The sequence below is a fragment of the Leuresthes tenuis genome, unplaced genomic scaffold (genome assembly GCF_036924035.1).
Source record: "Leuresthes tenuis unplaced genomic scaffold, fLeuTen1.0.hap1 SCAF_12, whole genome shotgun sequence".
Taxonomy (NCBI): Eukaryota; Metazoa; Chordata; class Actinopteri; order Atheriniformes; family Atherinopsidae; genus Leuresthes; species Leuresthes tenuis.
In genome coordinates, this window is record NW_027325366.1 from 1705001 (window position 1) to 1728561 (window position 23561).

The window sequence follows — 23561 nt, forward strand, 5'->3', positions numbered from 1 at the left end:
ACGACACTATCTCAAAAATGAGCTCAAGTGTGGTGGAGTCAACTTCAGGGAACTTCAGCTGGTTAAAACGCCACAGTTGTTTTTAACATGCAGAGCATGTGCACGTCACTATGAGAGACTAAATCCACCCAGAGAACGAGCCTGAGGAGCACATCTGTCTCACGTGCATGTGCATTGTGCACGTGGGTGCAGACGTCTGAATGGAAATGCACCCAACCCAATACCATGGTAACCACATCTGTGAACTGTCAGCCAGTCCAACAGGACGTGGAAAAGCAGATGTTCATGATGGTAATTGAGTATTTACACCCTATCTGTCTACTGACAGCCCCCCATTCAACAGGGAGGAGGCACCTTTGTCCCGTCACCGCAAACAAATGTTTGATTTTACATCCAAACTGTTCAAAGAGAAAAAGACGGGAGACAAAACAATCAAACATCTGATTTTAAAGGTTATCCAGGGTTGGAGCAGGCCAGGAAAGATGGTGCTTCCTCATCTCCACGACGGGCAACTTGAAATCAACCAAGTTCTTATTCTAACTTCCAAAGTGATGTCACTTTTCTATGTTTGAAGACCCCTTTTGGAAGTTAAATGGTATATTTCTGCCACTGACTCGGTCCCCAACAGAACCCACGTGCACAGTACCTGGTGACCTCATGCACGTGTAAAGGATGCTAAGTGGTCCATGTTTGATTTGTGCCCCCCTCCTCTGTGCTGGTGAGTGAAAGCAGGTCACCGTGTTGCTGAGTCAGCGGGTCGCTGCCTTTCAAAGTGTGTTTAACTGTTGGTTTATGCGTGTGGCAGGAAAATGTGTTTGCTGGGCCCACCACAGAATATTGGTGGTGCGTTCAGGTGTTGCCTGGTTTGTTGCGTCTGTTTTTAGTCTTCTGCCCGTGGCCAACAGGACTCACGAGCACCTCGGCTCGCGTCACTGCCTGTCCCGTGGTTGCCTGCTGACATCTCCCCCTTCGGGACACTGAGGAGTCAGATGCACGGTGGGACCAAGACGGAAGCAGACATTTCCTGCTGTTTGTCTGAGGAAGAAAACGCTGGATGCTTTAAAAAGAAGAGTGGAGCCCACATGTTCAGCTATGATCAGAGTATTTTCTCTCTGTGGTTTCTTAGTGCAGCTCGAAGGCCACAGCTGCCCTGAGATGACCTCTGCTGGGCTTCTATAACCCCATTGTGCAGCCATAACTGCAACTAAATGTTCCCAGTTGGTCTATCATTGATCCTGCAAACCAGCGTGGAGGAATGTTATCCCACCGAGAGCCAGAGTTTCTGCTCTGGGTCCCCTCACATCTGGGTCCCCTTCAGGTCCTTTCTCAGAAACTCTACCGGCCCATAGTCGGACTCTGACTCACCGGTGTTTTCTTGCTGTTTGTTCTGTGTCTTGGGATTAATTTTATGAACACGATCCTACATTTTCCTGCAGAATTTGCTGCTTTCATTCAGAATACAATGGGAAGCTCTCAGAGCTCAGATGCAGCCTAAACCCGGACACCACCATGTGTCACAGACGCTTCTTATGCTGGAAGCGTTGTCTTCACGCTGCTCATTTAAGTCATCTCTCCACAAAACCTTTTCCTTCCAGCTTCCTGCTTGATCCATGTGAGCGTGGTGAGGAGCAGAGGCTCTCTCTCATAAACATTAATGTCAACCAAGATGGGACAAGCTCGTGCAAAGGTTTGCCTTGGTTCCCTGTTTAATGAAATGTTATGTTCATGCACACCTTCAAAGTCATTTGGAATATTAGAGCTTTACTTGACTGAGGTTGACAGACAGAAAATAGGATTTCTGCAGCAACAAGGTGATTCCCAAAGAGCTATTAGCTGAAAACTTGGCATATCTCAGCATGGTGTGCAGTGTGTCCTTAAAACATTTGAGGAAACTGGACAAGTGGAGGACAAAAGAAGAAGTGTCAGGCCTAAAAAACTATCTCCAGCAGATGAACAGGATCTGAAAGTGATGTCCTTAAGAAAGAGGAAAAAATCCAGCTGTGACCTGACAGGACCTGAGAGATGCATCTGGACCTTCAGCTGATCCATCTACTGTTGGCCCAAGCCTCATCAGAAATGGTCTCCATGGAAGGCTGGCTGTCAAGAAGCCGTTCTTAAGGAAGGGAAACAGGTAGAAAAGGCTGAGCTGTGCCAAATGACACAAGAAGTGGACTGAAAATCAGTGGCAACAGGTCTTATGGAGGGATGAATCCTCCCCAGATCCTGGACCTCAACATTATTGAAGCAGTGTGGGACTTCTGTACTCTACGGTATACACTTTGTTCTTTAAATGACAGAAAGGCTGTGCAGGATCAGTTCACCCACAGAACAACTGTGAAATGATTCGTGTCACTTGTTTAGCTGGTTCTCTCCATCCCTCTGCCAGGGATGCTTTGTGTGGTGTCTGTTCTCAGGCAGTTATTACGTCAGCCTGGGTTGGACCCAGCCGATCTGCAGTCAAATAGCACAGCGTGTGCTTGGCTGTGGCATTTGTTTGCCTGTGTTATCAGACGCAGCTGATCCTAGGGCTGCTGGTGTGTCGGTGGTGTTTGCTTTACCCGCTCTGAGACATTGTTATGGCCTCTGAGTGACTTTCCACACAGCTGCTCATACATCAGGATGAACTCTGAGTGTTTGGACAGTTTCACAGCTTTGTCAGCGCAGTATTTCCCTGATAAAAGTTCTGATATGTGTTCAGGAGGTCTGTCAGTCCTCAGGTGGAGGCAGTGGGACTCTGAGCCTGTGGCTGTTCAGATGATGATGGACAAATGAAACGAGGCTCGCGGCAGTGTGGATGGAAACATGGAGAATTCAGTCACATGATCTCTGCCCAGCTGGTCTCTCTGGCTTATGATCATCACTGCATGTAAGTGTTTGGCCCTGGAAGAGTGGCCCGCTCATCCTGGGCCCTTCATCTGTACACGGAGGGCACGTTCACTGCTGCAGGTGTCCAGTCGAAGCTCTTTCACACTCACACACCTGCACTTCATATTCCTTTCTCTTTGCCACACACTGATGCACGCATCACAGGCAACGTGGGGCCAAATGGGAAAATATGAATGCAAGTGGAGTCCTGTGGTGTGCAACGTGCATGAAGAGCATTTGGTGAAACAATTGTAAAAGATTAGAAGATAATATGGTAAAGTAGCAGAGCAGAGGCCACTTTAAGTCTTTTGAGAGAGGAAGAAGTAGCCCCAACCTCGGAAAGCTCTGCAGGCCTGCTGTGCCTCATTAGCTGCAAAGCAGCAGTTGAACAGTTGCTGCTGGACGTGAATTTAAGGCTGCACAGTCCTTTGAGACAAATGCAGGGTTTATGTTGGGGCTAAACGGAGCGAACCCATCATTACAGCCGTAAACGCTGTGGAACTGCTGCTCCATGCTTCCAGTAAGTTTCCTCACACCTGTGAGCGTGCAGCAACGGACCTGAAGCCTTACGGAGGCCTACGACTTGGACACTTCTGCCGTTGCCCTGTAATTAGTTGCTGCTCCCTCTTAAATCGGGACGTGTTTGTATCGGTGGCAGCATGCCTGCAGGAGGATGCTCCCATTTCAGTGTTTTCACTGCAGCACGTCGCGCCGAAGCTTCACCTCCGGAGGGAGGGATTTCACTGCTGCTCCCAGGTACAGAGGGTAGTTTTTAAATGGCTCAACCTGCCTTTGTTAGGTGGGGGTTGAATCTCCCACCTTTTCCACCTGTGTGTATCTACGGGAGGATATTGGTTGATGAGCAGATGTTGTGCAGCTAATGCATGTAACTGCCTGTCAGCTCCTTTAAATCAGGGCTTAAAACATGACTATTTACTGCAGCTTACCAGTGAACCAGATATTGTCGGATAATCTGCAGCTATTGTTTTCATATTTGTCTGCTGTTGCTTTTGCTTCATGTTTGCTTTTTAAATGCATTTTCTGCACTGTTTTTCTTGCTTTTAGCTGTTGTTTTGAATGATCTGTGGTTCCTTTAATGTATTTCTCTTGTAAAGCACATTGAATTGCCTTGTGTATGAATAAAAGTGCCTTGCATGTAAACCTGTTCTGTAAAGTCAAAGTAAGTTAGGGTTAGGCTTCCTCTGAACAGCATACCTTTACTCTCTCTCCTTTACATTTTGTTTTGAAGCGTGCGTGCATGATCCTCGGCGTTTTGTCACCTGATCCTCGGCGTTCTGACAGGGCAGGTGAAGCTTTCTTCCAGTCAGGTGGAGCCCTTTGTGCTGCTCAGATGCTGTGTGGAAGGGTCTGCTACATCCTGTTGGATGCAGAGTGCTCCACAGCTGAATCCATCTCTATATGTATTCATTTGACAGCAGTATTTCTATGTGCAGTTTGCTTTTGTTCAGAATAAACTTTACCAGACTCAGCTCCATTACACCGTCACCCTTGTTGTAGTATCTGTGGAGGCTTTGACCAGAACACACAGTGACATTGATCTGCCTTCATCGTGTGTTTGTGTGGTTTGGTAAATGAATAAGAGTGAAATTATCAGACTCTGAAACTGATCTCCTGTGTTTTCTGTATTTCATGTTTAACGGTTACTGTCAGAGACGGATTTTCCTCTGGAAAAGTTCTGGCTTCTCTCCCTAATTAAAGGTGTGTGGGAGCTGTGACTGAAGCTGAGCTCCGGTTAGCTTTAACCCTGCTGCAGACAGACTGCTGCGCTCTGTGCTGCTGCTGCTGGTGCTGCTCTGCAGTGTCGGGGCTCAGTTTGGGCTCTGTTTGGGCTCTGTTTGGGCTCTGTTTGGGCTCTGTTTGGGCTCTGTTTGGGCTCAGTTTGGGCTCAGTTTGGGCTCAGTTTGGGCTCAGTTTGGGCTCAGTTTGGGCTCAGTTTGGGCTCAGTTTGGGCTCAGTTTGGGCTCAGTTTGGGCTCAGTTTGGGCTCAGTTTGGGCTCAGTTTGGGCTCAGTTTGGGCTCGTGAACACAGTTTGCTCTTTAAATGATTCGGTTGTTTTGTGGAAAGTTTCATCAGTGTGTGTGTGTGTGTGTGTGTGTGTGTGTGTGTGTGTGTGTGTGTGTGTGTGTGTGTGTGTGTGTGTGTGTGTGTGTGTGTGTGTGTGTGTGTGTGTGTGTGTGTGTGTGTGTGTGTGTGTGTGTGTGTGTGTGTGTGTGTGTGTGTGTGTGTGTGTGTGTGTGTGTGTGTGTGTGTGTGTGTGTGTGTGTGTGTGTGTGTGTGTGTGTGTGTGTGTGTGTGTGTGTGTGTGTGTGTGTGTGTGTGTGTGTGTGTGTGTGTGTGTGTGTGTGTGTGTGTGTGTGTGTGTGTGTGTGTGTGTGTGTGTGTGTGTGTGTGCACTGATTCAGCCCAGTGAAAAGGACTGCATACCCAGCTGTTGTGTTGACTCACAGCACAGAACTGCAAACATGGCCACACATGTCTGTCTATCTGTGTGTGTGTGCATGAGTCAGTCTGTGAATAACTCTGTGTGTGGTGCTTCCACTGAAAATCCCTCCATGGTTTAATTCAGAGGCTCCTTCTCATCAGAGGCAGATGGAGGAGCGGTCTGTGGTCAGCTGGGTTTTTCCAGCAGGTCTCTGGATGAGCACACGCACGTCTGCACGTGAATGAGCTGTGATGTGGGTTTGTGTGTGAGCTCGATCAGAGGCCTAACCCTAACCCTGATGCCAGACATCCAGGGTGAGAAGGCAGCAGGGCTACAGAGGGCAGAGAAGCTGCACGTTCAGGCAGGACAAAGAAAAGTAGCGCCTCTGCAGGTACCTGCAGGAGCTGTTCTGGATCTGTGTGCCCTGTGCAGTCAGGAGACAGAACCACCATGTTCACGCCTCTAAGGTTGCCGATGGACGGTATCACGGGGTGCATTGGGAGTGATTTGGCGCTTTATAAATAAAACTGAATTGAATTGAACTCCAGAAGGTGAAATGTCTTCAGGGACCAAGAAGAAGTCGTCCAGTTGGCCTCCCTGAAGCTCTGAGGAACCGACAGAGTAAGATCCTGGGTCAGAAGCTGAACTGATGAATACTTTATTGACCCTGATTTGGCTGGGGGGGGGGGGGTAAATGAGAATGGTTCCTGCTGGTCATCACATTATAGTTGTTCAAATGGTCTTTTTGACTTCATTTCCCAGAATTCAAAAGACGGTGCGAGGAAGAGTGTTCTGGTGTTGGTTTGGATGCCTCTTGTCGTCAGTCTTTCTCTGTAGCAGACAGCAGAGGGACTGGTCTGTGGATCCCAGGCCTTCTGTCTGCTGGGACACCACCAGTTCCCACAGTGGGACGAGGGGCTCAAGTGTCCAGGTGCCGCTGCTGGTGGGGTTTCCATGGAGCAGCCCATCCCAGGACCTGACTGTCTGTAAGGGGAGGGCTGTCTTTAATGATGCTGAAAGAGACCGATGTCCTTTTTTAACACAGCAGAAGGTTCAAATGCTTGGGGTGGCTGGGGTGCTGCCCTCTGCTGGGCACTTTTCACTGAAGCCATGATAAAACACGTGTGTGTTGACATGTCTGTGGTGTCTCCTCCAGGTGGCTCTGCTGGGCTTGGACCTCCTCTCTGCCTTAGTGACGAGGTTACAGGAGAGATTTCGGGCTCATGTGGGAACAGGTAAGACTTTGTTGTGAGGGTAAATGTGAACATCTGTGGGCTCCGTAGTTCCCTGTTATTATCCATCTCTGTGACTGGTTGGACAGCGGGTCGGCCCCTGGCTTCAGACGGTCTTCTTCTCAGTGTGAATATGTGAACACTTGTGCTGAGGCTGCTTTTTAATGCCCACCCACAGCCCAGTCCCACCCTGTCTGGGTGATCTCAGCTGTTCTGCTCTCATGTTCACGGTGTGAAAAAGACTTGGGCCTCACTCTCATGCTCGCCCTGTCCTCTGCTGCCTGTACCAAACGGTACCTGTGATGTCCGCCAGCTGGTTTTAAGAAACACTTCTTTTCCTCTCAGTTCTGCCCAGCCTTATTGATCGATTGGGAGATTCCAAAGACCAAGTACGAGACCAAGACCAAATGCTGCTGCTCAAGATCATGGAACAAGCTGCCTCTCCACAGGTACCTGCATGCACTTCCATGAGGGAAGGACTTTAAGGATGGGTTTGCTGCTGATAGTTTCAGTTTGTGTGTTTCTGCTTTCCTGAGCAAACGGATGCCATCGGGCCCCATCAGCCTGGTATCTGGCTGATCCTCAGCTTCCTTAGCTGTGTGTGCAGGGCCTGCTGCTGTAGTATCAAAATGTAATGTTCAGAGCAGTGAGTGCAGCTGTAAGGCTGCTTAAGTAAAGCACTGAATCATCTCTTACCACCTTTGACTGTCCAGGACAGGCCTGATGGTTGTGCTTCCTTCTGTGTGTTGTTGCAGTACGTCTGGGACAGGATGCTGGGAGGTTTCAAACATAAAAACAACAGGACCAGAGAGGGAGTGTGCCTTTGTCTCATCTCCACGCTGAGCACGTGAGCTAATGATTTCACTTGTGTTGAGCAGAAGTAGATCTATATCTGCGTGTGTTTGCTTCTTTCTGCTCTATAATTTTCCTGCTTCCTCTAACGTTGAACACAACAACCTGTGTTTAATCCACTGTTTGTGGATCTAAAAGGCAGACATTTGAACCATGTATGTCTCCTGCAGTTCAGCTGTTAATTCGGCTCAGTTTTTGTCTCATTTCTTCTTTCAGATACGGAGCCCAGGGCCTGACCTTAAGCAAAATCGTCCCTCACATATGTAACCTCCTGGGGGACCCCACCAGTCAGGTAACCCCAGCCATGCTTGTTGTGAGGAACACAGTGAATGTACGTCACGTTTAAAGGCTTTAGAAGAACATTTTCAGGTCATACATGACCGTTTTGGGGAGTAAAATCACTCTGATTTGCATTATTATGAGTTCAAAACTGAATTGTGTAATAATTAGTTAGTAATAAATGTTCCAAACTCTGATTTGTTGCAGCTTCTCAGATGCAGACCAGTTTTTTACTGTTGGTGGCCTGAAATAAGCAGCCGATAGGCAGGTTTCTGTGTTGGACATCATCAGAAAACCTTTAGTTTCCTAATGTGTTTCATGAGGGGAAGAGGCGATGCTCAGACAGAAAGAGTGTCACTCCATCCATGGCCCTCCCTCTAGTGGCAGGATTCAGTAATGCACCTCTGCTGTAGGAAGACGAGCGGTTCAGACCCAGAGTCTGGTGCAAATGGACCAACGTAACGCAGAAATGCGTCAGGAAAAGATTCCCAGAGCGATAACATCAAAATGATTCTGTCCTGTGGTCATCAGGTACGAGACGGGGCTATGAGCTGCTTGGTGGAGATCTACAGACACGTGGGGGAGAGGGTGAGGCTGGACCTCAGCAAGAAAGGCCTTCCACAGTCACGGTAAAGCCCCACCTCCTCTTCATCCTCTCTCTTCCTCCTCTTCCTCACACTCTCACACCCGTTCACATGTGATGAGGCTGACCCCGCATGTTCAAACAGAAGAGGTGGGACCGCCCCCTTGTGGACTCTTTAGATACTGCAGCTCGAACACAAAGCCCTGCCGGAAGGCTTTGACTTTATTTGTAAAGGATTATGAAAATGAGGGCGGTGTAAACTCATGTTTGGTCTGAGCAGGGTTTCTTCTAACCGTTCCTGTTAATGGGCCAGCTTTAGCCACGCGGTAATCTCTGACACGGCACTGGTCCAGGTGCAGGTTGAGCTGATAGGCTGTAAGCCACAGCTGGAGGCGCTCTCGCTGGTTTCCGGGCTATTGTTCTGAAACCTCTGGCTTTGTGTAAGAGCCTATTAACAGTCAGCTGCTGTAATCGGCTTCTGGACAGGCTCCGTAAGAAGGTGCCATCATTTCATATTTAGGCTGTTAGGCCTGAACTGAACTTCTAAAACCCCCCCCACCTCATTTCCCTTCTGTGGTTTTGAGTTAATTATCAAGCAGTTCTCTTAGTTTCCAGCCTTAAGACTGTGGGGTTCGGATGCTGTCAGGAAACGGCGGATTGATAGATGGAAGGAGGCTGCCTCTGATGAGACTCGTGGTGCTTTTAGTTTATAGAGAGCTGAACCAGATAAAAGTGATCCAGGAGTTCACATCCCTGTGGATTACTTACAGTAACTTTGTTCTTAAATGTCACGTTTGAATCGGACCCTGGGCCCCTGGGCCCCTGGGCCCCTGGGCCTGTTCCCCAGGTGTGGACAGACCCCCTCAGAGGCTTCTTTAGCCACCCCTCCCTCTCTGCTGCCACCTTTGAGTCTTCCAACACATTTGTTGTCACATGTGTTGGTTTCTTTGCTCATCTTTTATCTTTCTCGCTCTCTGTCCACTTTCCAGGTTAAATGTAATCTTCAGCAAGTTTGACGAAGTGCAAAGATCTGGAAACATGATCTCATCCTCTGGCTCAGGTGAGTGCTCATTACCATCCTATTGGCTCTTTGTTCACCCCCCATGTTTCTTGGTTCCAGCAGAGTAAAGCCACAGTTTAATAGCCATGTTGGTATCTGTGCTGGAAGCTTGTTGTACTTTGTTTCCTCCCCCGGGTCAGTGGGAGCAGAGAGGGTCACATGCTCTCTGCATATCAAGGCTCTGCCCGTTGGTCTGAGTGCTGGACGGTTTGTGGGTCTGGATCAGCGAGGCAGATGTTTGTCCTGTGGTCAAATTCACGAGTCATGTGCAGTTTTTCTTCATGCAGGCTCCCAGTTTCATAACGTGGTGACTGTGTTTCAGCCAGTTTTTCTCTCCTCTTCTTCTCTGTCACGCCACACGAGCGTGTCAGCTCAATGGGAAGGGGGGGGGGGGGGTTCCAGGCCAGGCCAGACGGAGAGCCTGGGGCTAGCGGAGATGAGTTTTCACCACAGGAGCTGGGGATCCAGTGGAGCTTTCAGATGCTGCTTTCAGAACCGACTTCTCCAGAACTGAGTGAAAGCAGACTGGAGGCACAGCTACAGCTAAGATGCACACAGACAGATGTTTTCAGTGGGAGCAGCTGGAAGCTCTGTGCAGGCAGAGCCGCTCAGACATGCTTACTGCTGACTCTGTTCCATTCCAGCTGACCACAAAGCATTTAGGGGAGAACAGCTGAGCCCAGGGGAACATGCACGGCTGCTTCAGGCTCGGTGAGGACCAGCGTCCCGGTGAACCTGCACAGCAGCAGAATCCAGTCACTCTGTGATAGGAGGCCACAGCAGACGTCTTGATCAAACGGCTCCAGCTGTCAGGCACACAGCTCTCTCCTGATGTTGGGGTCCGGCTGGGGGAGATTAACGGGATTCAGTCTGTCGAGGAGAACTGATACATTTGCTGGGAATGTCAGCATTGTGTTTTCTCACCATTCTTTATGCAAATCCGGCTCAGTTTCCTGCTCAGTCTCTTCAGCAGGTGTCACCTGACCCGTCTCATCGGTCCTCCCTCACCAACTCCTCCTCAGCCGGTTGCCCCAGAGTATCCAGCAAGTCAGGGTCCTTGGCTTGAGTTAGAAATGACCTCCTATGACCTTTTCCTGGGCTCTTTGGCCATGATGGAGGAGGTCATGTGACCATGATGGAGGAGGTCATGTGACGGGTCTGCTGCAGCGGGACTCTGACACTCACTTTGTCTGACGCCATCTTATCACACTCGTACGTGAAAACGATGCCGTAATAATCATACAAGGAGGAGTTACTGTGAAGGGTTTAATGTGAGCACAAAGGAAAGGCCCTCAGCTCAAATCCAGAGAGTTGCATAATTAACAGGTGACCTAATCTTTTCCTGCTTTGGAGCACAATAATCTAATCCTGGGCACAGTCTGTTGCCTGAAAGCTGTGAAATGATCTTGTTTGATGGAACTTAATGAGTCCTGATGGTTGGGGGGGGCAGTGCCTGAGCAGAGTTACTGACAGGTCATGCGAGGACTCATTTTAGCAGTGATTAGATGGTGGCTGTGTCATCCCGATCAGCTGTTTGGCCCGACCTCGCCCTTTCGCAGCTGCTCTTAAATTGACGAGTCGTCTTAAATGAAACCCATTTGTCTCCGAGCTGAGAGGAATCTCTGCTGTGTCCCTCTGGAGCTGCGTTTCACAGTTTCTGTGCAAAGGGGAGCAGTGCTGGCAGAGAGGGAGGAGGGATAATGTTGAATAAGGAGGACTTTAATGAGAAATCCCACATATGATGGTAAAAAAGACTTTTCTTGGGAAGCTTTTGAAGTCTGTCTTCACTGTGAGAGCAGAGGCAGGAGGGCTCTGCTACGCAGGCAGAGAGAGGACGGGGGGGGGGGGAGGTACGGCAGCGAGTCGAGGGAGCGAGAGCAGCACAAAGCAGTCGCCTCTGGAGCAGCAGCAGAGGTAAACGGTGGCTGAGAGAGACTCCTCTGCTGAGGGCAGCATGACAGCTGGAGAAGGTAGGACTGCAAGCAGAGCCAGAGCCCACATGCCTGCACCTCACAGCCGTACAGAGCCCAGTGTGACGCCGTGCTGTGTGACTTAGCTGTTGGAAGAGGTCTCTGTGGTCTCTTCTCATCTCAGGCAGCAGCTGACCGAGTTTTGTTTTGGCTGGATGTCAGCCTGCTTTCCTCCGATCATCCCAGAGATGAGGCTGTCCTTCACCATATAGCCTGAGTAGGATTTATTATGCAATCCGTTCAAGTCATGTTACACAGCTGGAAGTATTGTGGCGATCCTCAGAAATCACTTCTTTCTGCAGTTTTTTCTGAAGATTCCTGAAGAGACCCAGAAAAGTCTTCCTGTGTGTTTTCTGCATTCATTTCCATCAGTGTTCCTGCACCGACTCGCCTCCTAATGCTTCGCTCCAGCCTGGAGCCCCAAATCAAAAGTGCAGCCTCGACCTTCAGAGTCAGCGGTGCGTGTTGCTGTGAGTTTTTTGGCATCATTTAACCTATCCATCGTTTCACATTGCTTGAAGCCCAGATATGTTATCACAGAAACAGAAAGATGGATGCAGTACAATGAAAGCAGAGAGAACTGAAATGGTCATTAGATCTTTAACTGTTGGCAGCAGCAGAGAGGAGGAAGCTGCCCACTTCAGCTCCTGTTAAACTCAGAGCTGGCTCTGCCTTTTCCTGAGTGGGACTGTCCTGCCGTCAGGTTTCTGTGGCTGATGGAGCATTCAGCATTTATAGCATCGCTGCATAATGCAAACTGCAGCCTCAAACAGAGGTGGCATTCATAAGCACTGAGCCTGGAAGCACCAAAACAAGCTGAGCGTTAGCGGGTTGTTGTGGTCACTCTGACTCAGCCACTTTCAGCACTACTCAGCATTTGGAATTGGCTGTTTTTCCAAGCCTTGTTGTTCATATTTGTGTGTGTGTGTGTGTGTGTGCGCAGGCTTACTTTGCTGTCCTGGATTCCACCTCTCTGCTGTTACATAAACGCTGCAGACACAGCAAGTCTGCCGTCTCTGCAGAGCTGCTGCAGGTCTGCTTCATGTCAGGGCTTCAGGTGTCTGCTCTGACACACCCTGTGTGTGGGGGGGTGTTCCAGCTGTGAAATGGTTAACACCAGTGGGTGAAGAGGCCCTCTGCTCATCACACACACTGCATCTGTGGCTGTTTCACAGTGCGGAGGAGGAAAAAGCTCTTCTATATTTGTCCTTTTATACAACTCTGAGCACTGTTGCTGCTTTTCTTGGAGGGTAAATACTTGGTTTCACTGTGTTTTTGGGCACAGGAGCTGAGAGAGAGTTGCAGCTTGTCATGGTTTCAGCTGACAGTGATGCTTACATGGGCTTTAATCGCTGTGACAGAACCAGTACCTGTGAGTGAGGGCTCGGCCCAGCTCTTGGTGCTTTGGTTTCCATCCCATATTGTGGCTCTGCCCGGTGGATCTTAACCCAGATACTGGAGGAGTGGCACGGCAGCGCTGGTGACCAGCCTGGTAGATCCACTCAGGTGCTGTGACCCCCAGTATGAGCTCGTTCCTGTAAAACAGGTGGAGCAGCTTCTGAAAAGCATAAAACTCTGCCAAAAGATGCCAAAAGGAACAGGAAGGTGAACTTTGTGAACGTACAGCAGATCTAATCAGTGTCAGATCATTGAGGCACAACGATGGATCACATGATGTTTGATGGCGTATCTCATGCAGGAAACATTCAGCCTTACGGCAGTTTGTGGGATTATTGGAAATCTAGTTCTATCAAGGCTATAAAATGTTAACATGCAGAGGGTCTGGCACTGGGCCACTGGGTTGAGCTTGGTTTTAAAGGCGTTTTTAAAAGCCAGATGTGCCTTTCTGAGAGTTTGCTCTGCTGCTGGAGGGGAAAGAATCTCTGGTTCACTGATGATTTGAATGAATATTGTTGTCCTGGGCGCTGATTGGTCAGGAGGCAGTGATGCACGTGCACTGTGCATGTTCACTGCAACGCTGCGGCCCAGTGATGTGTTCTGAATAGGCTCCGATGAGAGTATTTCTGTGGGATGTGGCTGTGCAAACATGGACATCACAATGAGTAAAGAAGGGTGTTCTGTCCACTTGGAGGCTGCAGATGAACCCTGCTCTGGCTTTATTTAGCCGGCGCACAGACCAGGGACTGTGTGTGGGGGGGGGGCATTTAGTTCAACAAAGGGAGCGAGAAATGATGAGAGACAAGTAGGCCAGCGTACTGAATGACAGGATTGTCTTCTTACGCTCGCTGCCAAGACAAATGAGGGAGTCGCCTCTCATCTCTGACTGTGGGGTCAAAGGGAGTCTTTGCTGCCCCCCCCCCCCCTGCCTGGAACCAGGCCAGGCTTATCCACTGCACTGAATATCTGGAAACAGACATGATAAAGTGATGCTTTAGAGTTTTTCTGAATGGGCTTTGATGCTCATGACAGATAGAAGCTAAAACACTGCTTCTGTGGAGCTGTGGCTTCAGCTTGATGTGTTCACTTACTTATGTTCACTCTGTGGGGTGGGGCTGCCAGGCCTTCATGCTCTGTCATGCTGCAGAAGGAATCTGGAGTCATCAGACACCTCCACGATGAATTTTGAATGTCTGGGAGAAAAAGAAACGCCCTTTTTATGATTAGGTTTTACACATCAGAACTTTATAAAAGGCCATCTGCTCCTCAGCAGGCGGTAAACTCAGTGAGTCCAGCTCAGATGAAACTAAGTGAACCCCTGATCCAGCAGCAGTGAGCTGCAGTGAGTGTAAAACTAAGTGAACCCCTGATCCAGCAGCTTCAGCAGCAGTGAGTGTAAAACTAAGTGAACCCCATGATCCAGCAGCTTCAGCAGCAGTGAGAGAGAAACTAAGTGAACCCCTGATCCAGTAGCTTCAGCAGCAGTGAGTGTAAAACTAAGTGAACCCCTGATCCAGCATATTCAGCAGCAGTGAGTGTAAAACTAAGTGAACCCCTGATCCAGCAGCAGTGAGCTGCAGTGAGTGTAAAACTAAGTGAACCTCTGATCTTGCAGCAGTGAGTGTAAAACTAAGTGAACCCCTGATCCAGCAGCTTCAGCAGCAGCTTTAGCAGCAGTGAGTGTAAAACTAAGTGAACCCCTGATCCAGCAGCTTCAGCAGCAGTGAGCTGCAGTAATGGTTTCCTGTGTGATAAACTAAGTGAACCCCTGATCCAGCAGCAGCTTCAGCAGCAGCTTCAGCAGCAGTGAGCTGCAGTGAGTGTAAAACTAAGTGAACCCCTGATCCAGCAGCTTCAGCAGCAGTGAGCTGCAGTAATGGTTTCCTGTGTGATAAACTAAGTGAACCCCTGATCCAGCAGCTTCAGCAGCAGTGAGCTGCAGTGATGGTTTCCTGTGTGATAAACTAAGTGAACCCCTGATCCAGCAGCTTCAGCAGCAGTGAGCTGCAGTGATGGTTTCCTGTGTGATAAACTAAGTGAACCCCTGATCCAGCAGCTTCAGCAGCAGCTTCAGCAGCAGTGAGCTGCAGTAATGGTTTCCTGTGTGATAAACTAAGTGAACCCCTGATCCAGCAGCTTCAGCAGCAGCTTCAGCAGCAGTGAGCTGCAGTGATGGTTTCCTGTGTGATAAACTAAGTGAACCCCTGATCCAGCAGCTTCAGCAGCAGTGAGCTGCAGTGATGGTTTCCTGTGGGACGTTATCAGTCTCTCTCATGGTTCTGGAGGAATCTCGGCCCTCTTCTCTCCAGTGGTGCTTCAGCTCATTGAGGTTTGCAGCTTTGGTTTCTGCACAGCTCTCTTAAGGTCCCACCACAGCATTTCAGTCAGGCTGAGGTCTGGACTCTGACTGGACCGTTGCAGAGGTGGTTTTCCTGTCTGAATGAATATTGCAGTCTTTTGAATGTACGTGAGTCAACAAAGACAGAAAATTCAAAGGAGCCTTTCAGCAGCACTGCTGCTCAGTGACGGATCACCTGATAGAAGGGAAATGTCACATCCTGAGGGCAGGAGAGGCACCAAATGCAGGTAGAGGCTCTGATTTCTCCAGTCAAAGCTTTGGGTGAAGCGATAAGAGGTCCAGTCCAGAATTGTTCTGTCTGATCCAACTACATCCATTGGCTTTTGAGCTCTTTCATTAGATTTTCCACGAGTCGACTCAGGGTGGAAGAGACTGAGCTGGGAGCCTGACAGCATGAAACGTCAGTGCTCTGCCTCATCACTTGGACTATGAACTCTGACAGGGACAAAGCAGCCTCTTATCCCCAGAAGAACAAGGCAACAATAGTGTGACTCCATTCAGTCTGTGGGCTTTGATAACATCACACCCAACACTCAGTGACCCATTAGCTGCAAAAGATACTGCCTCCACTCAAAGGGAAGTTTGGCACCTTGTTCTTTTGGTGTTTCCTGTGATCTGAAACCAGCGGTCAACACCACAGCTGCAGGGTACCGATGTGGGCTGGACTGGGACGTTTACCTGGACCGTAGTCTCTGTCCCAGTTTACTTACAAGGGAGGGGACTCCAGTTAGTCCAGCCGAGTCCACTGCTCAGACGCTGTGTTTAACGGGGCTTCTGTCAGGTGAGGCTGGGGTTATAAAATCAGGATTTTATTAGAGCAGAGCGACACTCTGGAAATGCTTTCAGTGAGCCGACTCCTAGCCTTAATGGGCTGATTTCTGTCCCAGTTTCTGAGGTGTTCTGAGTGGAAACATGCAGGAGTTAAATCACATGATCTGATCCAACCTTGAGAAGCTTGACTCTTTGTGATTTTGGTCGGACAAACATGTTTTTCTGTCTGGTGTCATGTAAGCAAAACCAAGCAAAACCAGAGCATTTCTAAGCATGATGAAGACACATTGTTCATACCACAGCTGACATGTTACCTTTGACCTTTGAGCCTTCAAAACAAACATGTCAGAGCATATCGGCTCCAGCTTTGGAAGAGCAGTTGGTGTGCTGGCTGAGACATCTGAACAAATTAACATTCTTTGAAGAATTTTGCATGTCCAGCACTTGAAGGCAGTTAAAAAACGGCCCTTTATCTTTAACCTGTGGAGTCAGTAATTATCAAGAAATGACATTATTAACATTCTCAAGAAGCCAAAGTGCAGAAAATAGGTATTTATAGATCCGTTGTCTGAAAAAACTAAATGTTCTCCAGTAGAAGTGAGAAAAGAAATCCCAGCCACAGCTCCCACTGTCAGCGATGTAAGCTCCTCCCCTTTATTGCCACCTGGTGTCTGCTGCCACCGGGTGTCTGCTGCCACCTGGTGTCTGCTGCCACCGGGTGTCTGCTGCCACCGGGTGTCTGCTGCCACCTGGTGTCTGCTGCCACCTGGTGTCTGCTGCCACCGGGTGTCTGCTGCCACCTGGTGTCTGCTGCCACCGGGTGTCTGCTGCCACCGGGTGTCTGCTGCCACCGGATGTCTGCTGCCACCTGGTGTCTGCTGCCACCGGGTGTCTGCTGCCACCGGGTGTCTGCTGCCACCGGGTGTCTGCTGCCACCTGGTGTCTGCTGCCACCGGGTGTCTGCTGCCACCTGGTGTCTGCTGCCACCTGGTGTCTGCTGCCACCAGCTGGTGTCTGCTGCCACCGGGTGACTGCTGCCACCGGTTGTCTGCTGCCACCTAGTGACTGCTGCCACCGGGTGTCTGCTGCCACCTGGTGTCTGCTGCCACCGGGTGTCTGCTGCCACCGGGTGTCTGCTGCCACCTGGTGTCTGCTGCCACCGGGTGTCTGCTGCCACCGGGTGTCTGCTGCCACCTGGTGTCTGCTGCCACCTGGTGTCTGCTGCCACCAGCTGGTGTCTGCTGCCACCGGGTGACTGCTGCCACCGGTTGTCTGCTGCCACCTAGTGACTGCTGCCACCGGGTGTCTGCTGCCACCTGGTGTCTGCTGCCACCGGGTGTCTGCTGCCACCGGGTGTCTGCTGCCACCTGGTGTCTGCTGCCACCTGGTGTCTGCTGCCACCGGGTGTCTGCTGCCACCTAGTGTCTGCTGCCACCGGGTGTCTGCTGCCACCGGGTGTCTGCTGCCACCTAGTGTCTGCTGCCACCGGGTGTCTGCTGCCACCGGGTGTCTGCTGCCACCGGGTGTCTGCCGCCACCGGGTGTCTGCCGCCACCGGGTGTCTGCTGCCACCTAGTGTCTGCTGCCACCGGGTGTCTGCTGCCACCGGGTGTCTGCTGCCACCTAGTGACTGCTGCCACCGGGTGTCTGCTGCCACCTGGTGTCTGCTGCCACCTAGTGTCTGCTGCCACCGGGTATCTGCCTCCATCTAGTGAACAAAAAAGGTAATGCATCCATTATTGCTGAGTCACTTACCTTCTCTGTTGTTTAATTATGCTATTTTTACATTGACCTGGTTTTTCATATCAAACCCATTTTCTGTTCACTTGAAACTTCATGTGCATGTGACTGATTTTCCCTTTACTGCTCCAGACATTCACTGTCATGATATTGCACCAAGGAGGCAGTACTCATGAGGTCACAGCTTAGTCCCAGTTGCCTTGTGAAAGAAAAAAAGTCTTTTACATTTACAAGTAAAGACTAATACATGATTAACATCTGAAAAAACAGAATTTCATTCACAACAGAACATAGAAAACATTGAATGTGACGGCAGCAACAAGTCTCTAAATGCTGGGACAGCTCCATGTTTCCCACTGTGCAGCACCCCCTCTTCTTTTAACAACATCTGGAAACATCTGGACCTGAGGAGAGCAGCTGCTGGACCTCTGGGAGAGGAATGCTGTCCCCTTCCTGTCTGATGTAGGATTCCTGGGTCTTCATGTTGTCAGGTCTGGACTGCAGGCAGCTCAGTGCAGCAGCCGGACTCTTCTGCTACTGGAACAGATGCAGGAAGTGGTTTAACTCTGTCCTGCTGAAATATGCAAGGCCTTCCCTGAAGAAGACGTCGTCTGGATGGGAGCAGAGGTTGCTCTGTTGTTTGAACTGCTCTGTTCCATTCAGGGAATATATAGGAGATCTTCCAGGAAGTTTGGGTTCTTCTCTGCCTCAGAGGAGGTCGTCAGCAGCGGTACTCTCTCTTTATTCCATGCTGTGTTTCCTGGTACTGTTGTGGTGTCAGAGGCCCCTGCAGTTGAGCATGGGTGTGGTCAGCGTTTGGGTCCGACCGCTGCACATCCTGGTGCCTGTAAGCTGTGGTATATTCTCATTTAAAAGATGGATTTAAGCCGGTCTTCAGACCCTCTCAGACAGACGTAGGCCTGGTGGATCACTGCTGCTGTCAGCCCTCACTCTGCCCTCAGCCTGCAGCAGACAGTCCAGGGTGTCCGTCTTTTGTCTGCGTTCCTTCGTGTGAGTGTGTGCATGTGAGTCGCTGATCTGATATTGCTTGCGGCTCTAATTGCTGCCCTGACACAGAGATAAATGAAGTTGGCATTTGTGTCAGCGCTGGTGACAGCAGCAGCTCTGGAAGTGATGGTGGGGGCTTTTCTTGGAGTGGCAGGACACCGTGCTCTCTGTTTATGATGAGGTGGCCATACTGTGCGCCGCTGTCATGTGTCTGAGTGCAGTTTACCTGCAGCAAGCACAGCTCAGCTGACTCCTGCTGTGCATCCAGAATAGTTTCTCTTTTTTTTTACAGTCGCATCCTCTTGATCTGGTAAACAGCTTCTCCACAAGCTTTTAAGACTTTCCAGAAGAAGCGCAGCACCTTTATTTCTCTGGAATAAATGTGTTATTTTGTCCATTCAGCATTCATTTGGCTGAACTACAGAAGCTTCGTCTTACCAGCATTAAAATGCTACTTTAAGACGAGTCCAACACTGTGCCAGTTGCACTTTGGACCCCAGTTTGGTCATTTGACGTCACTGTTTGCTTGCTTCTTCCTTGATTTGACTAGAACTGTTTTCCAAAAGACCCAAAAGTTTCTTATTAATGTTAATTGGAATCTCAGAAAATAACAAAATGATATAAATGTAATTTAACATCTCTCTATGAGAGCTAATATTATCGTGCATTGCAGTATTGGATCATGCTGGCATTAAAGGAGACTTCTTCTGCCCTTTTTTCACAAGATGACATCTTAATGAAACCTGCTTTAATGAAAATGAAACAGAAAAGCTGCAGCAGCAGCTCCTTTTCATAGTTTCCACCTCCGTAGCATCATGAAGAAGTCTCTCATGCATCATTACAGACTGAAGAGCTCATCAGTATGAATACTTTTACAGCAGCATGATGGGGGTTCATCTGGAAAAGGAGGAGCCAGACAAATGAAACACTGACACAATGATACGAGGGGTTTTGGGCTGGGAAGAGGGTCCGACTGATGGAGAATGAGATCTGTGTGAGATCTCAGTATCAAAGCAAAAAGCCTCCAAGCTGCAGTGAATGCAGCATCATCTGAAGCTGAGGTTAGGTGGAGCTGCAGAGCAAGGAGGCTGGATAGCAGATTCGGATAAACGTGGGCCAGGGCTGTGTTTTCTCTCAGCTTTCTGTCATACGCACCCTTAAACATAGCAGCGGCGTGGCTTTGTTCATCCGCTTTGTTTTTGGCGAGCCTCACAGCAGGTGACCTCACAGCAGACCCCTCCCTGCTCTCATCATGAGAGCCTCTCCTGTCCAATAGCATCACCACCGACAGGAGCGTGACACACACTCCTGTTCCTCACACACACACTCAGCGAGAGTGCTTGTTAGGGGATGCAGCCGAGACATGCTGAGGAAGCTGATGTGCAAGAAAATCTGTGCTCGTAAGAACAAGGCTTGTATCTCTCCTCTTCCTCTGTGGTTTTCTCTGCTGTGAACGTCGTTAGTGTCGTCTCTGCCTTCCCTGCTCCCAACCTGTTGCTGTCGCTCTCCATCTTTTTAGTTTCCTGTCATCCGCAGAGTCCCGTGATGGAGGTATTTTTCATGTCCTACATGTCGGTTTCTGATTTTGCTGATGAGAGATACATGTACATCCAGCTAACAGCAGGTTAATGAAAGGACCTGGCTGCATCGCATTGTCCCACTTTCTCTGAGTTCACACAGAGCAGAGATGGCTCAGGTCCGTTAGATGAGAAGAAGAGCAGTGATGGATCTCCTTATTGATCTCTGCAGGGTGATAGTGGATCACATTTAAACTTCACCTTCCTCATCTCTTCTTCTTCCTCCTCTTGTGCTGCAGATAAGAATTTTGAGGATGAGGACTCTGTGGATGGAGGCAGGTCCTCCTCCTCCTCATCGTCCAAAGCCCCCACCGGTGGGAGGAGGACTGTGATGAGCTCCGTAAGAAGACCCAGCTCTGCTTCCACAGCCAAGGCCTCAGGTGAGGGAGAGGTTAGACGCCACATGCTGTCCAGTCACGTTCACCTCAGACTCTCTCTCCTTCTTCACCAGCTGCTGCTGTGTGACCTTGTGTCTCTTTTCCTTTTCTAAGGTAAAGAGGCAGGAGCTGGCGCTGTGGACGAGGAGGATTTCATTAAAGCCTTTGAAGACGTGCCCACAGTCCAGGTACGCTAGTGTTTTAGGAAAAGTCATGTCATGGTCTTCTGAAGATGAATCCTGCTGACTTCTTTATCGCCACCATGATGTGAAAGTTGTTTTTAAAGGAAATACTTAGACACTTAAGGGATGGATTGGTGTAAGATTTGTTACCGTAAAACCGTAAAGTTTTCAATTATCTCCTGAAATTCTTCCACAAAGCCACGGTAAACTGTGGCAGCGGCACAGCGGTGTGTCTCTGGTCCCAAGGAAATTTTTTATGGTGTCCATGGCAACCTGTATTACTCCAGTTATTGACTTAGGTGATCCCGATCCTAATTACCAGACATAAACGTGATGGAACCAGCTGAACATCACTATCTGTTTGGTCTCAGTGGGTCACTGTGTTCAGCCTCACAGAGCTGTTCAAATCCAGCAGAAATGAGGCCAACAGAACTAAATCTCTGCTTTCACAGATCTATTCCAACAGAGAGTTTGAGGATCAGCTGACCAAGACCAGAGAAGTGTTGTCTGATGACAAGCATGACTGGGAGCACCGGGTGGTGGCGGTAAGTCTTTCTGCTCCTCACAAGGTGCTCAAGAGCATGAACTGAAAAACAGACTCATTCTTCTTTTCTTCTGTCTTTTCCAGCTAAAGAAGGTTCGTTCACTCATGTTAGCGGGGGCTGCCGACTATGAAGGCTTCCCTCAGCAGCTGCGCCTTCTGGAGGCTGCTTTCAAGATGTCAGCCAAAGACCTGCGCTCCCAGGTGGTCCGCGAGGCCTGCATCACTCTCGGGTAAGCTGCGCTTTCAGTTTCCTTACCTGTAAGTGAAAAGACTTTTTCAGTTTCAACTAACAAAGAGAGGATCCACAGCATCTACTGTCTGTACCTCCATTCATTATTTGTTTCACAAGATATTTATAGAATAATTCACAAATGCCAATACTGCAGATACCTGCAGACGCCGGCTGATACCTGCAAACACCTGCAGACGCTAGCAGACGCCGGCAGACACCTGCAGACGCTAGCAGACGCCGGCAGACACCTGCAGACGCTAGCAGACGCCGGCAGACGCCTGCAGGCGCTAGCAGACGCCGACAGACACCTGCAGGCGCTAGCAGACGCCGGCAGACGCCTGCAGGCGCTAGCAGACGCCGACAGACACCTGCAGGCGCTAGCAGACGCCGGCAGACACCTGCAGGCGCTAGCAGACGCCGGCAGACACCTGCAGGCGCTAGCAGACGCCGGCAGACGCCTGCAGACGCTAGCAGACGCCGGCAGACGCCTGCAGGCGCTAGCAGACGCCGGCAGACGCCTGCAGGCGCTAGCAGACGCCGACAGACACCTGCAGACGCCGGCAGACACCTGCAGGCGCTAGCAGACGCCGGCAGACACCTGCAGGCGCTAGCAGACGCCGGCAGACATCGGCTGACTCTTGCAGTCACCTGCAGACGCCGGCAGATACTCATATCGACACAATACGGAGCTTCGCCTGCTGTTCTGAAGGTGTTGTGAAGAAAACAGAGTAAATGCCTCAGCATCATCATTTCTGTGCCACCTGCTGCCTCCTGTGTGCTCTGGACTGCTGGACCCCCACATTTTCAGCGCACCCGCTGCCCTGATGTTGTTCTGTGAACAGCAGCTGCAGAAAAAGCCCAAATCAAAGCGTCCTCTCCTCATCCTGAACATCTCCGGCGGTCACGTGTGAACATTTACTTTTTAATGTGTTCACAGAGAGCTGAGAACCCAACCCATGGTAATCATGCTCCACTGATGCTGGGAGTTATTCAGGACTCGACGATCCATCAGAAATGTCTCTGATGGCTTTTATTGACAGCAGTGACATTAACTTTGATCTGTAACTGATTAAGTTGTGCTGTGGAAAGCACAGCTAATGGAAATCAGTCTTACTGGGGTATGAAACAAGCTCTCCACATAAAAACATTTGTCATCCAAACTCTAATCCAGCCCTGATGAGGTGGAACAGAGCAGAGATACATTCAAAGAGCAGGAAGTTGATGACTACATTTAAGCTGCCTGGCAGCCTTAATGTCATCATCACAGCTCGCTGTTCAGTGCAGAGCTAACGTTACAGACCAGAGGTAAATGTGCTAAAAGATGCACACATCCGCCAGGATGAGGTTTAACTAGCAGAGCATTGAGCTGATTAGTTGTGGCTCACTCAAACTGGTGCGCAGTGTGCCACCTGTAAGCTGATATGATGCCAGTCTTTACCATTCAAACTGAGCAGCTGATGTCTCAGGGAGCCTGTGGTTAGAAAACCACCCAACTTCTGTCTTCCTGCCCTAACTTCTCCTTTTTATCAGCTTTTAGATGCAGAAAGTGGATTTAGCCTTTAAACATGATGGCATTGACTGCTAGTGGAGCTGTATGTTTTACACAGGGGACACCACCTCATGTCATTCTCTCTTTCTATCTCCTAGACACATGTCATCACTGTTGGGGAACAAGTTCGACCACGGAGCGGAGAGTGTCATGCCCATTCTGCTGAATCTAGTGCCCAACAGTGCCAAAGTCATGGCCACGTCCGGGGTGGCTGCGATACGCCTCATCCTCAGGGTGAGACGTCTCAGGATGATCGATTAGCACTGGTTTCATGTACACTGCCACGTGATGCTTTAGTTCATAGAGCCTTTTACAAAGTGCTTTACAGGCATATCATCAGGATAAGACTGTTAAAAAGGCCATATGATGAAAGTGAGCCACAGAAGAAATAAGGAGCCGCATGTTTTTGACTTTCTCTTCCAGCACACACACTACCCACGGCTCATCCCTATCATCACGAGTAACTGCACCTCCAAATCAGTTGCAGTCAGAAGGTAAGGGCGCCTTATAACCATGAGATTAAAACAGGGAGGGCTGGTC

General features: G+C 49.6%; 1 protein-coding gene across 1 annotated transcript in view; it reads left to right on the top strand.

The window, feature by feature from the left end:
- The window catches only part of clasp1a (cytoplasmic linker associated protein 1a), a 73283-nt gene that overhangs the window by 13393 nt on the left and 36329 nt on the right, over nt 1–23561 (top strand). The window contains exons 3-14 of the mRNA XM_072397815.1: nt 6466–6544; nt 6887–6990; nt 7297–7388; nt 7610–7685; nt 8204–8301; nt 9245–9315; nt 20377–20517; nt 20629–20702; nt 21149–21241; nt 21325–21470; nt 23120–23255; nt 23445–23515. Of these exons, the coding sequence (XP_072253916.1) occupies nt 6466–6544; nt 6887–6990; nt 7297–7388; nt 7610–7685; nt 8204–8301; nt 9245–9315; nt 20377–20517; nt 20629–20702; nt 21149–21241; nt 21325–21470; nt 23120–23255; nt 23445–23515 (1181 nt within the window). The remainder of the gene's footprint in view (nt 1–6465; nt 6545–6886; nt 6991–7296; nt 7389–7609; nt 7686–8203; nt 8302–9244; nt 9316–20376; nt 20518–20628; nt 20703–21148; nt 21242–21324; nt 21471–23119; nt 23256–23444; nt 23516–23561) is intronic.